The sequence below is a fragment of the Nicotiana tabacum genome, chromosome 5, assembly GCF_000715075.1.
Source record: "Nicotiana tabacum cultivar K326 chromosome 5, ASM71507v2, whole genome shotgun sequence".
Lineage (NCBI taxonomy): Eukaryota > Viridiplantae > Streptophyta > Magnoliopsida > Solanales > Solanaceae > Nicotiana > Nicotiana tabacum.
Window position 1 is genome coordinate 156744272 of NC_134084.1, and position 24285 is coordinate 156768556.

General features: G+C 35.5%; 1 protein-coding gene, 1 long non-coding RNA gene and 1 pseudogene across 2 annotated transcripts; all 3 read left to right on the forward strand.

Moving 5' to 3' along the window:
• Nucleotides 1-984: 984 nt before the first annotated feature.
• Nucleotides 985-3076, forward strand: LOC107813583 (uncharacterized). The gene is made up of 2 exons (XM_075254226.1): nt 985-1659; nt 1768-3076. Exons 1-2 carry the CDS (start codon nt 1118-1120, stop codon nt 2936-2938), a joined length of 1713 nt encoding a protein of 570 aa, XP_075110327.1. The 5' UTR covers nt 985-1117; the 3' UTR covers nt 2939-3076.
• Nucleotides 3077-6413: 3337 nt separating this feature from the next.
• Nucleotides 6414-7533, forward strand: LOC107813588 (uncharacterized). The gene is made up of 2 exons (XR_001654386.2): nt 6414-6555; nt 7287-7533. It is a non-coding gene; the product is annotated as an uncharacterized LOC107813588 (long non-coding RNA).
• Nucleotides 7534-15275: 7742 nt separating this feature from the next.
• Nucleotides 15276-19905, forward strand: LOC107764426 (uncharacterized; annotated as a pseudogene).
• Nucleotides 19906-24285: the final 4380 nt, after the last annotated feature.

The following is a 24285-nucleotide window of genomic DNA, read 5'->3' on the forward strand; positions in this document are numbered from 1 at the left end:
TGGAACTCTAGTTATTTCCTATTCTACAAACTCTATAAATTGCAAGATCTTATCATTTTACAGGTACGCACAAAAGCTGAAGTTAAACGTGGGTTGGGAGCAAAATAGCAAGGCATTTTGCAAGCAATTCTTGTGTGATTGAAGTGTGCGAACCTAAAGCTACATGAACCAGATCCAAGTGCCTATCTTTTATTCTAGTTTCATTGTAGTAGGTGTTTTTCAAATTGTACCTTTCAGCTTTATGTAGAAGTAATTGTATTAGGTACTCTTAGTATTTAAGTTAAAGTTAACTTGAAGTTGTCGCAACAGTTAGAGGCTGATTGCCACAACGAAATTAGAGGTAATCCTTAGGTTTACAAAGAGTTTTTGTAAATGCTGTTTTAACTTAGTGATTTAGTTAAGTGTTGGGGAAAATCCTACTGAGTAGTAGGTCGTGGTTTTTCTTGAGCGGGGTGTTTTCCACGTAAAAATACTTATGTTATTTACTTTCCGCATTTATTATTTTCGCAACAGTAGTATAAGAAACACATAGAAGAACCAGGTCTTTCTATAATCTGTGCACACGAAAATTGAATACTACACAAATCACCCCGGTTCTTGTGTGGCATTGAAGTACAAAACATCACAATTGCAATTTGTAAATCATATGAATATTCTAATAAGCCGCATTAAATCACATTTGATATCCATTTTACATCGTATTTTCTATACTAAAAGTAAAGTGCACTAAAAACGATCAAATTTTCTTAAATTATTATTATTATTATTGCTTATTTCATTCGACTTGGTCGCTTTTTGAATTTGGTCGATATACTTTGGATGGTAAAGATATATTTTTAATAGTATATGGAAAAAAAAGTTTAATATCTACACTGTAAATTAAAGAAATTTTATACTATTTAATTACTTAAAATGATAAATATAAATAAAATTAGTAACATTAGAAAAATGTAGTGCAACTACTTGCTTAAGAAAACTATCATCTTATTGCAAGAGAGTGGGAAACGCATCACTTTTGTTTCTTTGCTACTCCAAAGTTAGGGCAAATTAAGAGTGGGCTGCCCGTATTTCCTTTGGCAGAAACTGGAGAGACTGTAGCCATTGAAGTGAAGTGAAGATGGCGAGAGTTGCAATTCGTTACCTTCGCAACGGTAATACCTTCATCTCATTCTTGGCTTTTTCTCATTGCAATGCTGAGATTGCTCATTCTACTTTCGCAATTGCGCCTAGAGATTATTCTTCATCTCCTAGCAATACGTCCATTTCGATTAAGGGTAGACTTGGGGTTTCTAGTAGTTTTGAGAATGTCAAGTGTTTAAATGACGCTGTGAGTGCGTTCCGCCAAATGGTCAGAGAGCAACCTCTTCCCTCTCTTATCAGCTTCTCGAAATTGTTGAGGACTATGGTAAATATGAAATATTACTCTGATGTTGTTTCTCTCTTTGGAGAAATGCAGAAATTAGGTATTCCAACTAATGAATTCATCTTGAATATAGTGACTAACAGTTATTGCCTCATGCATCGTGCTGATTTAGGATTTTCTGTATTGGTCATTTTCTTGAAGAATGGTATTGCATTTGATGTTGTTACATTTAGCAGCCTAATAAGGGGACTATTTGCTGAAAATAAGCTTAAAGACGCCGTTGACTTATTTAGAAAGGTGGTGAGGGAGAATATTTGTGAGCCTAACAAATTCATGTATGCAATTGTCATGGATGGGCTTTGCAAAAAGGGCCATACACAAAAAGCTTTTAGTTTGCTCCGATTAATGGAACAAGGGAGCACTAAGCCCGACACATGCATCTATAACATTGTTATACATGCCCTTTGCAAAGATAGAATGCTAGATGATGCTATTAACCTTTTGAATGAGATGAAACAAAAAGGCATTCTTACAGACATCGTCTCATATAATTCATTGATTGATGGTTTGTGTAGGTCTGGTCAATGGGAAAATGTTAGGAATTTGTTATGTGAGATGGTTAATCTTAATATTTATCCAAGTCTGTACATCTTCAACGTAATGATCGATGGACTTTGCAAAGAAGGAAAAGCTGCAGACGCCGAGAAAATAATGAGACACATGATCGAAAAAGGTGTAGAGCCTAGTTTATTCACATACAATACAATAATAGATGGATATTGCTTGTGTGGTCAAATGGATAGAGCCAGAATTTTTTTTAATTCCGTGACAGATAAGACCGTTTTGCCCGACATTATTACCTATAACATACTAATAAATGGATACTGTAAGAAGAAAAAATTGGATGAGGCCATGCAAATGTTTCTTGAAATTTCTCGAAAAGGGTTGGAACCTAGTATTATTACCTACAATACTATTTTGCAAGGTCTGTTTGAAGTTGGGAGAATCGACGTTGCACAAAATTTCTTTGCTGATATGATATCGGCAGGGCAAAGACCTGATTTTTGTACTCATCGCATCTTGCTTGGTGGTTATTTTAAGAATGGACTTGTTGAAGAAGCTATGTCACTCTTTCATAAGCTGGAAAGCAATGGAGAAGACACTGGCATTGAACTTTACGGTATTGTCATTGATGGATTGTTCAAAAATGGAAAGTTCAACAAAGCTCGTGTCATTTTTGAGAAGCTTTCTGTAGTAGGTTTACATCCCGACGTAGTAATGTACACTACAATGATTAATGGATTTTGTCTAGAAGGGTTGTTAGATGAAGCTAAAGATATACTTAGAAAAATGGAGGACGATGGATGTTCGCCAGACAATGTAACTTACAATATCATTATGCGAGGATATCTCAGAAGTAACAAAATTAGTGAAATAAAGGCTTTCTTAAAGGAAATGACTGGGAAGACTATCTCATTTGATGCAACTACAGCAGAGTTACTGATAGACATTATAGCGGAGGATCCTTCCTTGCTTGACATGTTACCAGAGTTTCACCCGAAAAATAAGACTTGAATATTTTTTCCCAGAGTTTCACCCAGAGAGTAAAATGTGAATACTCTTTCCCTTGATTTTATCATCTATATTATGTCTAGGGCGCAAGTTTATGTTTTTCCCTCTGGAAAAGATGCAATTTGGGGAAATAGGAAAACTGAGATTCGAACACTGCTTTTGCCTTAGAGGCAAGCTTACTGAGGTAAATCGCTTCTTATTTTGAATGTTTTCTTCTATTCTTTGTCTTGGAAATTAGATGCTATTGCACTCTTACTATGAGAAATTATATAAGTGCCATATCATTTGCCACCTATATTACATGGACTCATATGTGTAAGTATCTGATATGGATACATGTAAATCTCCAGTACTATACGCCTAGCTTTTTTGCTTCATATAGTATTTTGAGGAATCCGTACAAGATCTTCATTCCCGTAACATAGGCTTTTACTGGTATCTAATCATTTTCAGGTATTTTTGCACTCTAACATCTACTATAAGATCAAATAATTGATTCTTCTTTCGAGATTGGTCATGAAATATTCAATAAAAGATGATATAACTGTGTTTAGTGTTCGTCAATATGTTATCAAGTAAGACATTTTGGGTAAACACCTGCCACAGTACTATGAAATCCATCTATATTCTTCTTAAGGTCCAACTAAGGTTAATGTACTAGTTTGATGGTAAACCATCTAAAATCCTCCTTATTTTTTTTATCAAGCTATTCAGTATTGACTTGAGAAAGCATTCGTCAGAACATGTGATCTTGTATATGGCGGTCACTTCCCAATCTATTTTGTGTTCATGCTTTGTGGGGTTGACATATGAAGCAAAGTTAGGATTAGAGTATGAGCTTAGATATTGGACAAGTTGTCAAATGAAAGTAATGCTCAAACTGTTTAATAAAGCATAGTTAAGCTTAGGTTGATGTACTAAGTTCTCTGTCAAAGCCCCTGATTCCTTCACCTTTTCCTCCTGATGGATGACTTGATGCTAGTCATTTAGTCACCTCTTCTCTCTCTTGGTTACCAAAATGATTGACTATGTCCCCCTGACTAACACAAACGGGAATTGGATCTACTCAACCTCCGTCTGTGCAAGAGAGAAACTCATGCAGTTGCAGTGGGGATTAAAAGTCACCCAAACGGGCAGAAACTATGCCTCTAAAAGGTGAAAAATCTCAGAGAGTCGTCCAAGTAAAATGCCTGACTCTTAATTTTGCCCGACCTCTCCTGAATTCCAAGGTGTAGGTTTACCAGGATTAATAAACTTATAAGGCGTTGTTGTCGCCATTTAGCCTTGTTCTCCATTGCTTATATACATAATATGACCAAATTCTCTCACTGCAAGAGATTTCTTAAGGGTATTCATTATGAACACTGTCTTAAGGAATATATATATAGGCCTAGAAAAGGTATAGTTTCACTAACAATTAAATAAAGAAGGCCAGTAAAAGAGCCAACTTTTGTTTTTAATCTTCCCTCCAAAGCAAACCCTATACGTTTTCATTTCCCTTCCTATCTCCAACTCATCCCGCCCCATAACTTGTATTTCTGTTGACTCTTCATCGAACTTTCCCAAACCCTATCTAAGTACGTTGATTCTGAAGATCAAGGTATCTAGAGAAACTTTGTGCTGAAACGCGCAGCTGATTGAACATCAATTTAGGAGAAATTCGTTGTGCAAAATCAATTTGCTGAAAGTCGCGGCTAATTGAACATCAATTTGGGAAATTCGTTGTACAAAATCAATTTGCTGAAACTCGCGGCTGATTGAACATCAATTTAGAGGAAATTCGTTGTACAACATTAATTTGCTGAAAGTCGCGACTGATTTTATTTTCTCTTTATGACTGAATAGGTATCTGATTTTGCTCATGCTCTTTGTTGCCGATACTTGCTTCAACCAGCATCCGTCTCTTCATCAATTGTTGCCTTGAAGTAAGCACTTTTCTGTTTTGTTTTCCCAAAATTTTACAATGTTTTTTTTGTTCTCATTTTATTATCATAGGATACTAGGGCAGCCCGGTTCACTAAGCTCCCGCCATGCGCGGGGTTTAGGAAAGGGCCGAACCACAAGAGTCTATTATACGCAGCCTTACCCTGCGTTTCTGCAAGAGGCTGTTTTCACGGCTTGAACCCGTGACCTCCTGGTTACATGGTAACAACTTTACCATATACGCCAAGGAGACTAGGTTCATTTTGATTCATTTGTTTTACTATGTTACTTGTGATTTGCTTTGATCCTAATTCATTTATTTATACTAAACTAGTTGGTGTTTGCTTCTAGAGGATATATTTAAAAACCTATTCGGTGTTTGATAGAATTGTCACTTTAAAAATAAGATGAATGGGTATGGGGTTTTTAAAATAGTTCTTTAAATCCTTAAAAGTTGAGACATCATTTTCAGACACTCGGTTTTGATAAGTTTTAATTTCTATATTTATGAGTTAAATTAGAGTCAACTTGGGCATACACAACCATGGCTGGTCCACGCACTTCTTCATGTCTGACAGAGGTATATTATGAAAAGATCTCTAGTAGAGCTTCTTTTAACAATTAAACTGATCCAAAGCGATTCAGTATATGTCTTGGTTGCTGTGTTAATATGGCAGGTTGTTCTGTTTATGTATCTTTTTAGTTGGCACAATATGTCCCATGTAGATTCCCCCGACAATTTCTTGAACTTTGTTAGCTTCCTGGTCTTAGAATAGCCTCTCATGTAATGGAGCTAACTCAGTTTATTTTGTATTCTCTTTTGTACTACATTTTGCATCTTCTCGACGGCATCAATGCAGCTGCTTACTTCATCAAAAAAGTGACAGGTTGCTGCCCTTCATTTTATGAACTTTGACAACAGCCAGTATGTCAAGATTCACGCCAGTTGCAGGTGAGTGAAATTAATCCTTGATGTTGCTTTATGCTTTTTTTTTAATTGGCTCATGAGTGTACCGTAAATGAAGTCAGTCTATGGTTCTTAATTATATATATTGTGGTATTGCTGTATCTAATTTCTCTGTCAACTTTATAACGGACGACAGTGGATTTGTATTTTTGAGCATGACAAGGCTATTTGGCTTTACCTGAAAGCTAGGCTACCCTTCTCTTTATTTTTCAATTGTTGTATGAATTGATGAAAGAGTGTCTTTTTCTCCATCTATCTTCTTTAGCAGTTAGCCAGGTATATCTGCTGTTTAACCTTTCATGTGAGCTTTGTTGTATCAACTGAGTTCTCTTGGTTATAGGGATTGTAGTTTTACGTCAACCTGTAGAGCGGAGGATGCCGCTTCAAGCTGCAGTACTGTTCACCTTTCAAATATGTGTAACTTGATCTTCATATATTTTTGTTGATTGTTGTGTTCTGCAACAGATCAGTAATTTTTAAAATGATCATCACCTTCTTAGTAGATGCTGTAATGATCTTCTAATACGTGCATTACTCTCTACGCTTTGGCATCTTTTGCAAGTTTATTTTTTTGTAATAATGGGAAAGTCCTGACAGCTATATGTATCTCCTTACTTTGGAATTCAGTGTGACTTGCACCTTCAGTGGGCTGCCTACAAAAAGGAACCAACATGCCCTCGGTGTACATATCCATTTGAGTTAATTACATCCATTCCTCGCTTGATGGAAGGTAACTGAATATTATATAGATAAAGTTTCTTTAGTCTAAACATATGTGGTACATGATTATATTAATCATATGGTCAGTGATATGTTTGAAACCAGCGCATAATTTTTTAAGAAGGAAAAAAAATGTATTCGCTACAGAGGTTAAAATAGTAGAAATTGTAGTACCTTTTAATCGATCCATCACTTGTTATCTTTAACTTGGATTTTTTCTTTTTTGGTATGGTTTAATCTTTTTGTCATGTTGATGTGCTGCTTCTTTGTGATTGTCTTATTCCCTTAACTAGCATTGTTCTGGTTGATTGCTGCAGTGAGACCTTTTCCTTTTCTATATTGGGTGAGAAAAGAAACGGAAAAAGGATTTTTTTTCCTCCCATTTCTCACCCAAAATTTGTTTTTCTGGGTGGGGAGGGGGGCAGAAGTGGTTAGCATATTTATCTACTTGTCCTGTTGATCTTTGTAAACAGGCATAGACATGTATTCGTGCGTTTGTAGCTAGACCAGTGGATGATCTTTATGCTAATCTATGGAATGTTATGACTTAGTAAAAGTACTATATCTTATTACCTAGTCATCATGTTAATACTCATTTTATTTTATTGTTTCCGGTCATAGACTATGATTGTTCATAAATTTAGAATGTAAAGACTTTCATCACGGAGAGAAGCAATATTCTTCTTAATAGCCAAAGCAAAATTTGAAGCTAACCTACTGATTTCGTTGATCATAAATCAGGAGACAACATGTCACAGTAGAGGTGAATGACGACCAGAAGGTCTTCCGATCACCAGATGAGACTGGCCAAGATCATGACTTGAAGAGACTCTTAGACTTGAAATGACATAGGATTTATTTTTTAGTGAATGAGATACATGAATTGAAAGTTGTTTTATTGTTGTGGATTTAATGAAATACTTTTGCTTTTTTACATGGATGTTTTACTTCAAATTCTTGTATATATTCATTTAAATTTTTTATTGCAGAAGACAACGGAAGAAATTCAAAAAGGAAGTGGTGACATCTATATGGAGTGATATGATATGTCACAAATGGAGGGCAAGGAATTGGAAAATATTCAAGGGAATATATATATATATATATGAGAGAGAGATAGTAGTGACAGATAAAGAAGGAAACTATAGAGAGAATAGAGTTAGTAAAAATGTCTAGGAAAGCTCATAGATGTCTTAGGTTGATTCACCAGATTACATGTAATTAGTTCTCAGTTAGAGGCATAACATTCACGATACTCTTCCTAGAAGATGGTTGTGGAACTAGGAGCTCTTAAGGTGTATTGATTATTTTGTTTGTTATGGTAATATTTACGATTGTTACGAAATTTTTTTTTGTGCAGAAAATAATAATAAATGTATAGGGCTAGGACATTTCTCAAGCAGTTTTAGTGGCCGCTAAATAAATACTGCTAAAAGTATTATTTTTAGCAGTAATAATATGAGCCTTTACCAGCATTTGGCATAAATGCTGCTAGAGGCTTTAGCGACTTTGGATCTAGTGGCTCAAGATTTGCTCAGTCAAACTGAGGAAGAATTTGGCTTTGATCATTAGATTTGGTGGTGTCATAATTCCCCGTAGAGATGATATTTTCGTTGATCTCACTTTGTGCATGAGGAAGCGAGGAGAGTGATGGACTAATCCCTATTTTTGCTTACACAGTTTCGTAAAGCAGGATATCCAGCTTTGTACAGTAGGATTTAGAAAATATAATAGTTTGATGTTAGAATGAGAAGAGGCACCACTCTGAAGCGAGAGAAATGACATTGAGCTAAAGAATGAATGTTATTCCATGTTAAAGAGTGAAAATTGACCAAGATATTCAAGTGTCGAACCCTCTTCACATTATAGTTCTTATTTTTTTTGGTAATTAGAAATTTCCGTTAATCACCATTGAAGCTTTACAAATCCACAGTTGGCTTACAACTCAGCCTACTGTCGTATATGCTCTATCTCTCCAAACTATACATATATCTACTATACTCGCCTCCTTTCTACTATTATTTACAATCAGAACTGAAATTTTTGTATAAGCTGCCTATTATGCTTTGTTGCTCTAACATTACATATGCATGCTATGTTCCTAGCTAACTCTTCAAGTTTCCTGCTTTTCAAATATCCTATGATTTCTCTCATTCCATATCTCGTGTCTTCACATTATAGTACATTCATTTTGTTGTATTCTTTTTTTTTTTTTAATAACCAAAAAAAATTTCGAAACTCGGTGATAACAGGTTTTCCCTAAAACATATGTCACTGAGACACATGTGCATAGCCGCTGTGCGTGGCTAAAGGTCAACCAAAAAAAAGAGCTCAATTTTTTTTTTTGGTTCCACCGAGAAAGTCTTTTCTTATAGTAAAAGATGCTATTCTACGAGGGAAGATGCAGAAAAAAGGCCAATAGCCTCATGTCAGCTTCTACGGCATAAGCTTTAGATATATCAACGAATAATAACATTTCATACGAAAAGATATTTTTTTAAATCTCAAAGAAAGGTATAAGACTGTCTGCTGCTATCGGGACAACTAGCCCACTCGGCATCGGAGAATGCAAAGAAGGTGGTTAAAATGTCTCTAAGTGATGGTTAGGCCAAGTCTAAGAAAACATTTTCATATAGCCCAAGACACTTTTTACGGCCCGAAGATATATTTTTTTCAACTTAATAAGTACCCAGCATATGGTGTATAACTTTATTCAAATTTCAATTCTTTCTTAATTTATGGGTAATAGTTTATTCAAAACTTCAAAAGGAAGAATAGTAAAAGATTATCAATAATAATTCAGCAATTGTTATAAAATAAGGGTTGTAAAGTAAAGACAAGTATAGAGAGAAACTGTTATATTAATCGAATTCAAACTGATGTACATAATGAACTGAAATCTCTTCTATTTATAGAAGAAAGGAAGCTGTTGTGTAAGCTGCTACTACAAGCTGCTGTGTAAGCTGCTGCTACAAGCTGCTGTGTAAGCTGCTACTGTACTAGATATGGATAATCTTCAACTGAGAGCAATATTTATCCATAACGGAGTACTGAATGGATAAGCTTATTATACCCGGTATGGATAATCTTCTACCTAGGGTAATGTTTATCCATAACCGGGTACCGAAGTGATAAGCTTCTTCAGAAAGCTTATTTTCAATAGAGTACTAAATAGATAAACATATTTACGGTGGAGTCCCATATGGATAAGCTTCTTCAGGAAGATTATTTACAACGGAGTACTAAATGAACATCCATAATATAATATATTTATAACACTCCCCCTTGGATGTTCATTAAAAGATAATGTGCCTCATTAAAACCTTACTAGGAAAAACCACGTGGAAAAAAATCCCAGTGAAGGAAAAAGAGTACACATATTTAGTAAGACGCATTGCTAGGTGCCTCATTAAAAACCTTATAAGGAAAACCCCATGGGAAAAAAAACCTTAAGGGAAAAAGAGTGCATCGCATATTTTACCCCCCTGATGAAAACCTTATTTCAAATATTTGAGTCTCCGCATTCCAATCTTGTATACCATCTTCTCAAAAGTTGAAGTTGGCAAAGATTTAGTGAATAAATCTGCTGGATTATTACTTGAATGGATTTGTTGCACATCAATGTCACCACTTTTCTGAAGATTGTGTGTGTAGAATAATTTTGGTGAAATGTGCTTCGTTCTATCTCCTTTTATAAATCCTTCCTTCAATTGGGCTATGCATGCAACATTGTCTTCGTATAAAATTGTGGGTCTTTTCTCACACTCCAAACCATATTTTTCTCGAATAAAATGAATTATTGATCTCAACCATATGCATTCCCTACTTGCTTCATGAATAGCTATTATCTCAGCGTGATTTGAAGAAGTAGCAACAATAGATTGCTTTGTGGAGCGCCATGATATGATAGTACCTCCATATGTAAATATGTAGCCGGTTTGAGATCGAGCTTTATGGGGATCAGATAAATAACCTGCATCTGCATAACCAACAAGGTCTGCACTATCTTTGTTAGCATAAAACAAACTCATATCAAGAGTTCCCTTTAAATATCGCAATATATGCTTAATCTCGTTCCAATGTCTCCGTGTAGGAGAAGAACTATATCTTGCTAGTAAATTAACAGAAAATGCTATGTCAGGCCTTGTAGCATTAGCAAGATACATTAGTGCACCAATTGCACTGAGATAGGGTATTTCGGGACCAAGGAGTTCCTCGTCCTCTTCTGGAGGTTGGAACAAATCCTTATTCACTTCAAGTGATCGAACAACCATTGGTGTACTCAATGGGTGAGCTTTGTCCATGTAAAAGCGTTTTAAGACCCTTTCTGTATAGGCAGATTGATGGATAAATATCCCATTTGCTAAATATTCAATTTGCAGACCAAGACAAAGTTTTGTCTTTCCAAGATCTTTCATCTCAAATTCTTTCTTAAGATATTCAATTGCCTTTTGAAGCTCTTCTAAAGTTCCAACAAGATTTATGTCATCAACATAAACAACAAGTATAACAAATTCTGATGCCATTTTCTTTATAAAAATACATGGACAAATAACATCATTTATGTAACCTTGTTTCAGCAAATATTCACTAAGACGATTATACCACATGCGCCCAGATTGCTTTAAACCGTACAAAGATCTTTATAATCTGATTGAATACATTTCCTGAGATTTTGCTTCAAGCATTTTAAATCCTTCAGGGATTTTCATATAAATTTCATTATCAAGTGAACCATACAGTTTGTAACTGCATCCATTAGATGTATTTCAAGCTTTTCATGTAGTGCTAAACTGATGAGATATCGAAATGTTATGACATCCATAACAGGTGAATATGTTTCATCAAAATCGACTCCAGGTCGTTGTGAGAATCCTTGTGCAACAAGGCGAGCTTTGTATCTTTCAACTTCATTTTTATCATTCCTTTTTCGCACAAAAACCCATTTATGACAAACTGGTTTTATACCAGCAGGTGTTTGGACTACTGATCCAAAGACCTCTCTTTTAGCCAGTGACTTCAATTCCGATTGAATTGCCTCTTGCCATTTTGGCCAATCAGATCTTTGTCGACATTCTTCGACAGATCGAGGTTCAAGATCCTCACTATCTTGTATAATATTAAGTGCAACATTATATGCAAAAATATTATCCACCACTATTTCAGAACGATTTAAATTAATCCCATCACCGATCGAACTTATTAAAAGTTCCTCACTCATATGAGCTTCGGGTTCATTAATTTCTTCAGGAATCTCAGAACTAATCAAATTTTGGGTCTCTTCAGGAGATCCCTTCATATTATCGTTTTGATCATTTGTCGATTTTCTTTTTCGAGGATTTCGATCCTTAGAACCCAAAGGCCTACCACGTTTTAGGCGTGCTTTAGGTTCACTATCTCTCATGCTAGTAGATGGTCCTACTGGGACATCAATTCGGATAGACACATTCTCTGCTGGGATATGTGACTTAGTTATCCTTTTCAAATCAGTAAATGCGTCTGGCATTTGATTTGCTATATTCTGTAAATAGATGATCTTCTGGACGTCCTGATTACATATAAGGGTACGAGGATCAAAGTGAGATAATGATGAAATTTTCCACACAATTACTCTTTTGATTTCCTTTTTCTCTCCCCCTAATTGTGGAAAATTTGTTTCATCAAACCGACAATCTGCAAATCGAGTAGTAAATAAATCTCCTATTAATGGTTCAAGATAGCGAATAATAGAGGGTGATTCAAACCCAACATATATTCTCATCCTTCTTTATGGTCCCATCTTACTACGTTGTGGTGGTGCTACTGGCACATATACAGCACATCCAAAAATTCGTAGATGGGCAATATTTGGTTCATGACCAAAAACTAATTTTGACGGAGAATATTTATTATAATGTGTCGGTCTGAGACGGATAAGTGATGTTGCATGCAAGATAGCATGGCCCCAAGCAGTAGTGGGCAATTTTGTTTTCATAAGTAGTGGTCTTGCTATCAATTGCAGGCGTTTAATAAATGACTCTGCAAGGCCATTTTGAGTATGAACATAAGCTACAGGATGTTCAACTTTTATCCCAACGGATAGACAATAATCATCAAAAGCTTGAGATGAGAATTCTCCAGCATTATCAAGGCGAATAGCCTTTATAGGATAATCTGGGAATTGTGCCCTTAATCGAATTATTTGGGCTAATAGCTTTGCAAACGCCAGGTTGCGAGATGATAGTCGGCACACATGAGACCATCTTGAAGATGCATCTATTAGGACTATAAAATATCTAAACAACCCACTTGGTGGGTGAGTAGGTCCACATATATCCCCATGTATATGCTCTAAAAAGGTAGGGGATTCAATACCAACCTTCATTGGTGATGGTCTAGTGATCATTTTTCCTTGATAACAAACATCACAAGAAAATTCGTCATATGTAAGAATCTTCAAGTTCTTTAATGGATGCCCACTCGAATTTTCAGTAATTTGTCTCATCATATTGATCCGGGATGGCCCAAACGGCCATGCCAAAGCACAAAAGTATTTGAATCCGTAAACTTCTGGTTTACAATAGAGTGTGCATCAATTCTACTAATTTTTGAATAGTATAAGCCAGAAGATAAAGTTGGTAACTTTTCTACAATGCATTTCTGGCCAGAAATATTCTTTGTAATACAAAGATATTCCTTGTTCATTTCATCTATTGTCTCTACATGATACCCATTTCGGCGGATATCTATAAAACTCAACAAGTTTCTTCGGGACTTGGAGGAGAACAATGCATTGTCTATAATAAGTTTTGTTCCATTAGACAGAAATATTATGGCTCTTCCGGAGCCTTAAATCAAACTTATATTACCAGAAATTGTTGAAACATTTGCTTTTTCCTTATGCAAATAAGAAAAGTATTTCTGATCGTTGAATATGACATGAGTTGTTCCACTATCAATAACACATATATCTTCATGATTTGTCTTTGATCCAAACAAAATTTGAGGGTTATCCATATTCTTCAAAATAACATAAATAAAATATATTATAGTAAACATCATTATCAAAGCATAACTTTTATTTATGTACAACAATTATATAACCATACTATCTATTACAAACAACAAAAATTAAAATATTTACATTTCTACAGATTCACTACCGATTACATGACTTATTTCTCCTTCTGGGAGTGCAAAGTAATCAGCTACATCCAAATGCATGAAGTCTAAATTATCTTCAGAAATAAAATTTGCTTCAGCATTTTTCTCTGTCTTCTTCAGGGAGGCTCGATAAAGCTCAACCAGGTACTTTGGCATACGACAAGTACGTGACCAGTGCCCTTTTCCTCCACATCTATAGCATGCATTTTTTGCATTTGGCGCTTGCACCGCTTCATGCTTTTGTTCCTTCCTTTTCCACTGCTGGTGGTGAGAATGCTTCTTTGGTGAATTATTATTACCATGATTGGGGTTTCTTCCCCGACCACGGCCATGACCACGACTGGGGCCACGACCTCTTCCACGTTTAGCTTGGTGGAAGTTCGTCTCATTCACTTCAGGGAATGGACAAGAACCAATAGGTCGGCTTTCATGATTTTTCATTAATAGCCCATTATGTTGCTCTGCTATAAGAAGATGTGAGATAAGTTCAGAATACTTTTTAAATCCCATCTCTCGATATTGCTGTTGCAGGAGCATATTCGAGGCATGAAAAGTGGTGAAAGTTTTCTCCAACATATCATGATCAGTAATATTATCACCACATAATTTCAATTGGGAAATAATTCTGAACATAGCAGAAATTATACTCACTGATAGATTTAAAATCTTGTAGCCTTAGATGAGTCCAATCATAACGTGCCTGTGGAAGAACGACCATCTTCAGGTGGTCATATCTATCTTTTAAATTATTCCACAGTATGGCTGGATCTTTAATAGTAAGATATTCCATTTTCAGGCCCTCATCAAGGTGATGGCGTAGGAATATCATTGCTTTGGCACGGTCTTGGTTTGATGTCTGATTTTTATCCTTGATGGTGTCTGCCAGACCCATCGCATCAAGATGAATTTCAGCATCAAGCACCCAAGACATGTAGCTTTTGCCCGATATATCCAGGGCTACAAATTCAAGTTTAGAAAGATTTGACATTATTTAGGAAAAGAAAGTTCTTACCTCTAATACTTTCAAAGTATTTGCTCGAGATGTCAGAGTCTTGTGCTGATAACGTGTTATAAAATAAAGACTGTAAAGTAAAGACAAGTATAGAGAGAAATTGTTATATTATTCGAATTCAAACTGATGTACATAATGAACTGAAATCTCTTCTATTTATAGAAGAAAGGAAGCTGTTGTGTAAGCTGTTGTGTAAGCTGCTACTACAAGCTGCTGTGTAAGCTGCTACTACAAGCTGCTGTGTAAGCTGCTACTGTACCAGATATGGATAATCTTCTACTGAGAGCAATATTTATCCATAACGGAGTACTGAATGGATAAACTTATTATATCCGGTATGGATAATCTTCTACCTGGGGTAATGTTTATCCATAACCGGGTACCGAAGTGATAAACTTCTTCGAGAAGCTTATTTCCAATAGAGTGCTAAATAAATAAACATATTTACGGTAGAGTCCCATGTGAATAAGCTTCTTCGAGAAGATTATTTACAACGGAGTACTAAATGTCCATAATATAATATATTTATAACAGCAATTAAGTATCAAACGGATGCACAGCTCGGAATAATTCAGCAATATGCATTTGTTGTAATTCAAGGAATTGAGCAAAAAAAGAAAGGATAAGAAAAGGAAAAACGATTAAGGTGTATCAAAATTCAAAATCAATTAACACCATCATCTTCTATTTGAGTTCTCGACTTTAAACTCTTCGTTAACATACTATCGCCTCACCAACAAAGGATGCTACTACTTGACCAGCGGTCTCGACTTCCAGCCGTGGCTATGGAGTGGATGTGGCTGCTCTTTCCACTTTGAGCCGTGAGTGCGGAAAAATCGATTTTAAGCCGTAGGTATGGAAAAATGTTTGATAGGGAGCCTTACCAAATGGGATCCTACCGACGCGAACCCCAATATAGTCGGGCTCCAGCCGATACCGAACACCGAATTGGAAACCTGTTATTAAATTTAAGAGTGTTGGGATGTGAGAGTGAGAACTCACATTCCACTTTTGTTTGCTTTCTTCTCCAAAGTTAGGGCAAGATAAGATTGGGCTGCCCGTATTTCCCTTTTGACAGAAATTAGAGAGACTCCGTAGCCATTGAAGTAAAGTGAAGATGGTGAGAGTTGCAGTGCGTTACTTTCGCAATGGTGAGATTATTCATTCTGCTTGGGCAATTACGCTTAGAGATTATTCTTCATCTCCTAGCAATACATCCATTTCGATAAAAGCTAATCTTAGGGTTTCTAACAGGTTTGAGAACGTCAAGTGTTTAGATGATGCTGTGAATGTGTTCCGTCAAATGGTTAAAGAGCAGCCTCTTCCATCTCCTGTCAGGTTCTCGAAATTGTTGCATACTATGGTAAATATGAAGCACTACTCTGCTGTTGTTTCTCTTTGGAGAAATGTGGAAATTAGGTATTCCAACTGATAAATTCATCTTGAATATAGTGATTAACAGTTATTGCCTTATGCACCGTGCTGATTTAGGATTTTCTGTATTAGCCATTTTCTTCAAAACTGGCATTCCATTTAATGTTGTTACCTTTAACACCCTAATAAGGGGACTCTTTGCTGAAAATAAGGTTAACGATGCCGTTCACTTGTTCAAAAAATTAGTGAGAGAGAATATTTGTGAGCCGGAAGAAGTAATGTATGCAGTTGTCATGAATGGGCTTAGTAAAAGGGGCCATACTGAAAAAACTTATAGTTTGCTCCAATTAATGGAACAAGGTAGCACTAAGCCCAACAGATGCATCTATAGCATTATTATAGATGCCCTTTGCAAAGATAGAATGGTAGATGCTGCTATCAGCCTTTTAAATGAGATGAAACAGAAAGGCATTCCACCCAACATTATCACATATAGTTCATTGATTGATGGTTTGTGTAGGTTTGGTCGGTGGGAAGATGTTAGGACTTTGTTCTACGAGATGGTTAATGTTAATATTTATCCAAATGTGTACACCTTCAGCATAGTGATCGATGGACTATGCAAAGAAGGAAAAGTTGAAGACGCCGAGAAAATAATGAGACACATGATCAGAAAAGGTGAGGAGCCTACTGTGGTAACCTACAACGCGATAGTAGATGGATATTGTTTGCGAGGTCAAATGGATAGAGCGAGGAGAATTTTTGATTCTATGATAGGTAAGAGCATTGAGCCTAACATTACTAATTATAACACACTAATAAATGGATACTGTAAGAAAAAGAAGTTGGACGAGGCCATGCAATTTTTTCTTGAAATTTCTAGAAAGGGGTTGAAACCTGATATTTTTACCTACAATATTATCTTACAAGGTCTTTTGGAGTTGGAAGAAGTGACACTGCACAAAAGTTCTTCGCAGAGATGCTATAGACAGGGCAGAGACCTAATTTGGTTACTCATAGCATCTTGCTTGGTGGTTATTTTAAGAATGGACTTGTTGAAGAAGCTATGTCACTCTTTCGTAAGTTGGGAAGAGAGGGAGAAGATACTGACATTAAACTGTACAATATTGTCATTGATGGATTGTGCAAAAATGGAAAGTTGGACAAAGCTCATGCCAATTTTGAAAAGCTTTCTTTAATAGGTTTACATCCTAACGTGATAATGTACACCACAATGATTAATGGGTTTTGTCTAGAAGGGTTGTTAGATGAAGCTAAAGATATGCTAAGAAAAATGGAGGACAGTAGATGTTTGCCAGACAATGCAACTTACAATGTTATTATGCAAGGGTTTCTGAGAAGTAACAGAATTGGTGAAACGAGGGTTTTCTTAAAGGAAATGACTGGGAAGACTTTCTCATTTGATACAACAACAACAACAGAGTTACTGATAGACGTTATAGCAAAGGATCCTTCTTTGCTTGACATGATACCAGAGTTTCATCTGGAAAAGAAGAAATGAAGATGTTTTCCTAATCTCATCCAATGCAATTGGGGAAACAGGAAAAATGAAATTTGAACATTGCTTTTGCTTTATAGGCAAACTTATTGAGGAGGTAAATCGCTTCTAATTCTGAATGTTTTGTCCTCTTCGTTATCTCGCAAATTAGATGCTATTGCACTCTTACTATGAGAAATAATATGAATTTCCTTATGATCTATTCTCCTATTTCTTTATAAAGGCTAGAGGTTACTTTAAAAGCAAAATAAGAGCTTTAAGATTAAGGGGAAGCTGAAATAAAAGTGAAAGGATCATTGTTGTTCTTATTTTCAGTTTTTAATATAATAAAATTCTTACACGTGACATTGGAGAAATATATCCTCCAAAATGGATCTCAACAATATTACAATATATTTTGATGAGCTATATTACAGTACTGTCTATAGTGTATAAATCTAATGTGATTATGGGATAATACTTTGATATTTGTAATAGGAATTGTGTTTTTCCTAGAGTTTGAAGTCTTGGTCATTCTGCAATATTATAACCTTTATGGGGAATTTGGGCATCATCATCATCATTTTCTGCAAATTTGCTCCGTTTGTATTTTGTCTATCCACTGTGATCTGGGATGTACACTAGACGGTTTTTTCCATTGAACAGTTTATTATACTCTAGGACTAAGTTCTCTGTCAAAGCCTCTTGTTCTTTCACTCTTTTCCCCAAGATTGAGCTGCTCATTTTTCCCTTGACAGAAATTGGAGAGACTGCGCAGCCATTCAAGTGAAGTGAAGATTGAAGGAGTTGCAGTCCGTTACTCTCGCAATGGTAACCCTTTTATCTCATTCTTGGCTATTTCTCATCGCAATGCTGAGATTATTCATTCTGCTCTGTCAATTATGCCCACGGATTATTCTTCATCTCCTAGCAATACATCCATTTGTTTCTAACAGGTTTGAGAACATCTAGTGATTAGATGATGCTGTAAGTGTCAAATGGGAAGAGCCTGGTCAGAGAGCAGGCTCTTCCCTCTTCTGTCAGGTTCTCAAATCGTTGAATGCTATGATATTTATAAAGCGTCGCTGTTGTTTCTCCCTTTGGAGAAATGCAGAAATTAGGTATTCCAACTAATGAATTCATATCCACTTGCTGATGGATGACTTGATGCCAGACATTGTGTCACCTCCTCTCTCTCTCTCTCTCTCTCTCTCTGTGCCATCTTTTTCTTCCCATATATTGATTCTCATATATAGAAAGGATAAAGATTAAATTGAAGAAAAGGAAATAGTTGAAATTGGTATTGTACAACTACAAGCTCTCTATGGACTAAGATAATCAATCAATTAATAGGGTGTCCTAGTGTGAATTTTTTGTCTTGCTTGTATATGTGAAGGAATCTTCAACTTGGTAAACACTCGGAGATCTCATTAGCTGATTTTACAATAAGAGCGCCACATCTATAGAAATTAAGTCACTTCAATTTTTTAAATCTCCCATTATATGTGGTGATTTTCAATTCAAATTTGTCCTCTTGAATGTTTTGAGTATATACTGATTCTAAAAAGGAGTGATCTTCTTTTATTTTTCTTAATGAAAAACATGGAGTTGATCTTTTCTCATAGTGTCTTAGTTCCTGGTACATCAACCATAAACAAAAATCAAACCTTACTTTAGATTGAATCCTCTTAGTTGTTATTTCATATTTTAAATTCAAATTCTCTCTGCAACTCTTTCTCAGATTTTCCGCTTGGTCAATAATAGAGTTCCAGATTGTGAAAAAAATGGCTCGTACGAAGCAGACAGCCTGTAAATCTAGCGGTGGAAAGGCTCCAAGGAAACAACTTTCTATAAAGGCTGCAAGGATATTAGCCCCTACCACTGGAAGAGTGAAGAAGCCACATCGTTACCGCCCTGGACTGTTGCTCTCCAAAAATATCAGAAGGGTACTGAGCTTCTCATTAGGAAGTTGCCTTTCCAAAGGCATTGTCTGTGAGATTGCTCGGGATTTTACTACAGATATGATATTCAGCTTGCAAGGTGAATTCGCGGAGAACAAACTTAAGCTTATCATGATGTTGATTAGTGATCAGTCTCTTCTTGGTCTGTGTATGACTTATGGTACCACCAAACTAGTATCTTTTTGTTTGTGCCTGGAACCTAGATGTGTTATATTAGGGACCTTATTGTGTTCTATAAATACTAATACTAGGTTTGCTAATACAAGTACATTGATTAAAATGAATTGCCGTTTCTGAAAAAGAAAAAAAAATCCTCTTAGTTTTCCTGAAGTTGGAGTGAAACTTGTTCAAACCCGGCTCAATGTAGTGTAAATTAACTACTAGAACAGATTTACTTGTTCAATCTGCTTGGTGTAAGCTGATTTAATCTGATCCAGGGCATCTTGCTTAACCTCCTACTTAACTCTTAACATAGTTAGTTACTCCTAAAAGCATACCATTTGACTAGTTATACACCAAAGCTGACTGGTTTTTGAAGTCTATATAAGCACTAGAAAAATGATTCAATATGTCCCCCTAACTAACACAAGGGGAATCTGATTTATGATATTTTTGTTAAGTGTCATTTTCATAGAAGGCTTGTTATATCATGTAGCTTATGAACTGCTATTGAGTTCCTCTGTGAAGCTTTTAGTATTTGATCCCTTTTTCAAGTGTGAGAATTAATCATCTCTAGACTTGGGGTTTCTATTGTGTTCTCTCTGTGAGAATTAATCATCTCTAGACTTGGGGTTTCTATTGTGTTCTCTCTTTCTTTTCATTTCCTATTGCAAGCAACTTATACTAGTATTTGATCACTTTGTTTGTCTGCTCCTTAAGAGTGGGTTGCCCGTATTTCCCTTGACAGAAATTGGAGAGACTCTGTAGCCATTGAAGTGATGTAACGACCCGGCCGGTCGTTTCATTAGATACCGCTCCGTTTTTTCCATTTCTGCTTCTTTATGTGTTGTTCAACTGTATTTCATTGTATCGTGTTGGTTGGTTTGGGTTCAGAGTGGTTTTGTAGAGGAATGAGACACTTAGTCTCTTTTGAGTAAGCTTAAGTTGGAAAAGTCAACCGGATGTTGACTTATGTGAAGAAGGTCTCAGATGTGAATTTTGATGGTTCGGATAGCTTCCTTAGGTGATTTGGGACTTAGGAGTGATCAGAATGTATTTTGGAGGTCTGTGGAAGATTTAGGCTTGAATTGGCGAAATTGAAATTTTGGCGTTTTCCGGTCGGCAGTGAAAATCTTGATATCGGGGTCGGAATGGGATTCCGGAAATTGGAGTAGGTACGTTGTGTCATTGGTGATGTGTGTGCAAAATTTCAGGTCATTCGGATGAGGTTTGATAGGTTTTCGGATCGGTTGCGGAATTCGGAAGTTTGAAATTCCTTAGGCTTGAATTCGAGGGTGATTTGGTGTTTCGACGTTGTTTTGAGTGTTCCGAAGGTTGGTATGAGTTTGAACGATGATATGTGACTTGTTGGTAGGCTTGGTTGAGGTCCCGAGGGCCTCAGGATGATTTCGACGGGTTATCGTAGAGTTGGAATATAGAGTTGCAATTGAAGCTGCTGTTTTTCTGTCATAACCGCACCTGCGTCCCGCCACAGAAACGACCTTTAGATCGCAGGAGCGGATGCTGGTTGGCTGGGGATGCATCGTAGATGCGGAAGGTTAGTCGCACCTGTGAGCCCGCAGGTGCGGTGTTTTGATCGCAGGTGTGAATATGAGATTTAAGTGAAGTTCCGCAGATGCGGACGTTTGGTCGCAGGTGCGGAACCCCTAGGTAGAACATATAAATTCTTGCCTTCGCGAAATTTGGTCATTTTTCTACCATTTGTTTGCGGACCTGGAACTTTTTGAGAGGAATTGAAGAGAGATTCAAGGGGTAACACTTGGAGGTAAGGTTTTTGAGCTCAATACTCGATTCTATGTTGATTTCTAACTAATTAGACATGAAATTAGTGGGATTTGAGGATTAAAATTGAAGGCTAGGGCTTGAGTTTTGGAGAGCTTTGAGTAGGGATTTGAGGGGTCATTTGAGGTCTGATTTCGATGTTTTTGGTATGTATGAACTCGTGGGAGGATAAGGATTCTAGTGATGTGATTTTTATCGGATTCCGAGACGTGGGCCCGGGGGTCGGGTTTGGCCAATTTCGGGATTTTTGAGTTAATTTGATTATTTTCGCTTGGGCTTTGTTCCTTTAGCGTGTATTAATGATGTGATACTATTCCAGCCTTTCATATTCCTCGTTATTGTAACTGATCATTCTATTCATATTCCTCATAATGGTCCCTATTTCTAACTTTTAGTACTATAAGAAAATGAGCTCTAATTTAGGTGCAGTCGTAGCTGTTTGTCTTTTGCCATTTGGTTCCAAGAGTTCCTAACTACATTTCAATTTATCTTTTCTTTCCCAATTCTTCAAGCTTTCTATTAGAATGCATATATTTAGATGACTTAATTTTACTTAATGTATATTCTTTATTTTCCCCTTTTAGTTTTTCGTCTTTAATTTGTTCTTTTTACATTATTTTATTTATGTAAGCAATATTTTTCCTTTCCTTTAGTTTTTGTGGGTGTGCTTATTAGAGATGTGATAAGATAGGGATGTTTAATTGTAAATTTTCTCATCGTATGGAAATTAATCGATTTTTACTTTTCTTAAACTTAGAAGGTTTTTTTATTTTGGTTTCTGAAAAATAATGTTAATATAATTAATTGTATTTTGTCTAGAACGGAGTGATTGGTTGAGCAAAAAAATTCAAAACAACTATTTGTGTTACTTATGGTTCAAAATTTCAAGATTTTGTCCAATTTAAAGGAGTGAATTGTGTTCAAATAGTTTTTATTTGTATATATTAAGGGGAAGTTTGATTTGTTAGAAGTATATATATATATATATAAGGGGAAGTTTGATTTGTTAGAAGTGGTTGCAAATCTTTATATGTACATAATTTCTTTCTTAGTGAACTTGTAATTAAAAGTTATAGGTGTTAGAATCGATTAAGAATGAAGGTTCGAGATCACAAGAATAAAATTAATATTCCAAGACATCTACTTTTGACTATGAGGAATATTGAGAAACTAACTGTGACTACTAGCGGTGTTCTTCCAAATATCCGTCTGATTTTGTTGCCTACGAACACTTCATGTTGGTAATAAAAAAGTTTTATTAAATCCATTTGTATAAAATTATACCTTCTCAATATACAACCAATAGTATTTTAAACATTTTTATGTTTATGGTAATTTGCAATTATAAGATGAATCTTAAGAACATTTAGTTTTAATTTTACCTTTTTATTAAATACTCCTTAAATCTTTATTAATTAGATAGAATTAAAATAATCCAAACAAATGAATAAGCATATGACTATAATTAACCCCAAATGTTTGTTGTTTATGAGCATTTTCCTTCTCATAGAAAGAGGGAAAATATTTAAATAAATTATTCATAAATTTTTTAATATCTTTTATGACCGCGCGAAGCACGGATAAGTTTACTAATATATATATAAAGGAGGGAATGAAAAAGGTGACTTGACACATCTTTTTAGCCAAGGATTCTATTTATCTTTTTTCTCCTTTTTTTGCCTTTTTCACTACTTTTTTAGTTGTCTAATAATAAGATATATTGTATAATTATAAGAACTCATTTATTACAAAATACTAAGAATTTAATTATAGCTCCATAATGAGTAAGCGAAGAGAGACAACTTCAGTTTTAAAACGGAAAGAGTTCCGTTTTGGACTTAGCGAAGGAAGAAAATTACAACCTTCTTTATTTTCTCAACCATTACAACCTTCTTTATTTTCTCAACCATTACAACCTTCTTTATTTTCTCAACCATTACAACCTTGCTCCATAATAAAAAAGAATGAAACAATAGTCTTCCTTTCATCCTCCTCCTATTCAATCTTTTCTTGTGATGAATGAAAACTCGGCGGCGAAACTTCTATTAAGCTATAATTATCTACTTTCCTAATCAATATATTTTTTATTATACGTTGAGATGAGAATATGTTGGTTTCTCATTTGATACCCCCATCAGTGCCTTTACAATAGAAAGAAATTATTGGAGGAGAAGAAGTGACTGTGGAAGCTCCAACGGAAAAGCCCATGGATTGTCTGAAGCTTCATGTTTAGTTGGTGTTAGATTTTTAGGTTTTTCTATTTAAGTTTCGATCTGTGTTTTTTTAATTTTTCTATCACGGGACTTATAATTATTTTCCTCGACTTGTGTCATAGTCGTCGAAGGCACTAAGGTTCAAGGAGCAAGAGGACTTGGTCCTTGCACAAGAATTGCGGATGCAACTCGATATCCTTCAATAGACGATAGGACACAGTTGGTGCCGTTTGATTTTTTCCATAATATTTGTCTCAAGAGACAAAAAATTCTTCATATGAAGTTTTTAACAATTGTAATAGGTAATTTATCCATTTTTGTACTTCATAGCAGAATCACGACAATATGTTTATTACTAAAAATATGATTTTTTTTTATAAAAATTAAGAAATTATAAATTAGTCTTGTCACCATTTACAATTTAAAATTGTAGCATCACAAATTTGGAGTGCTTGGTTAGACATCTTTTATTCGCCACTAATTATATGAAGAAAATATCTTGAAACATTGTAAAAAAGAAAGAGGAACAAAAATCCTAAAATATTTGGTTAAAGTCTTTACTCCACACTAATAATGT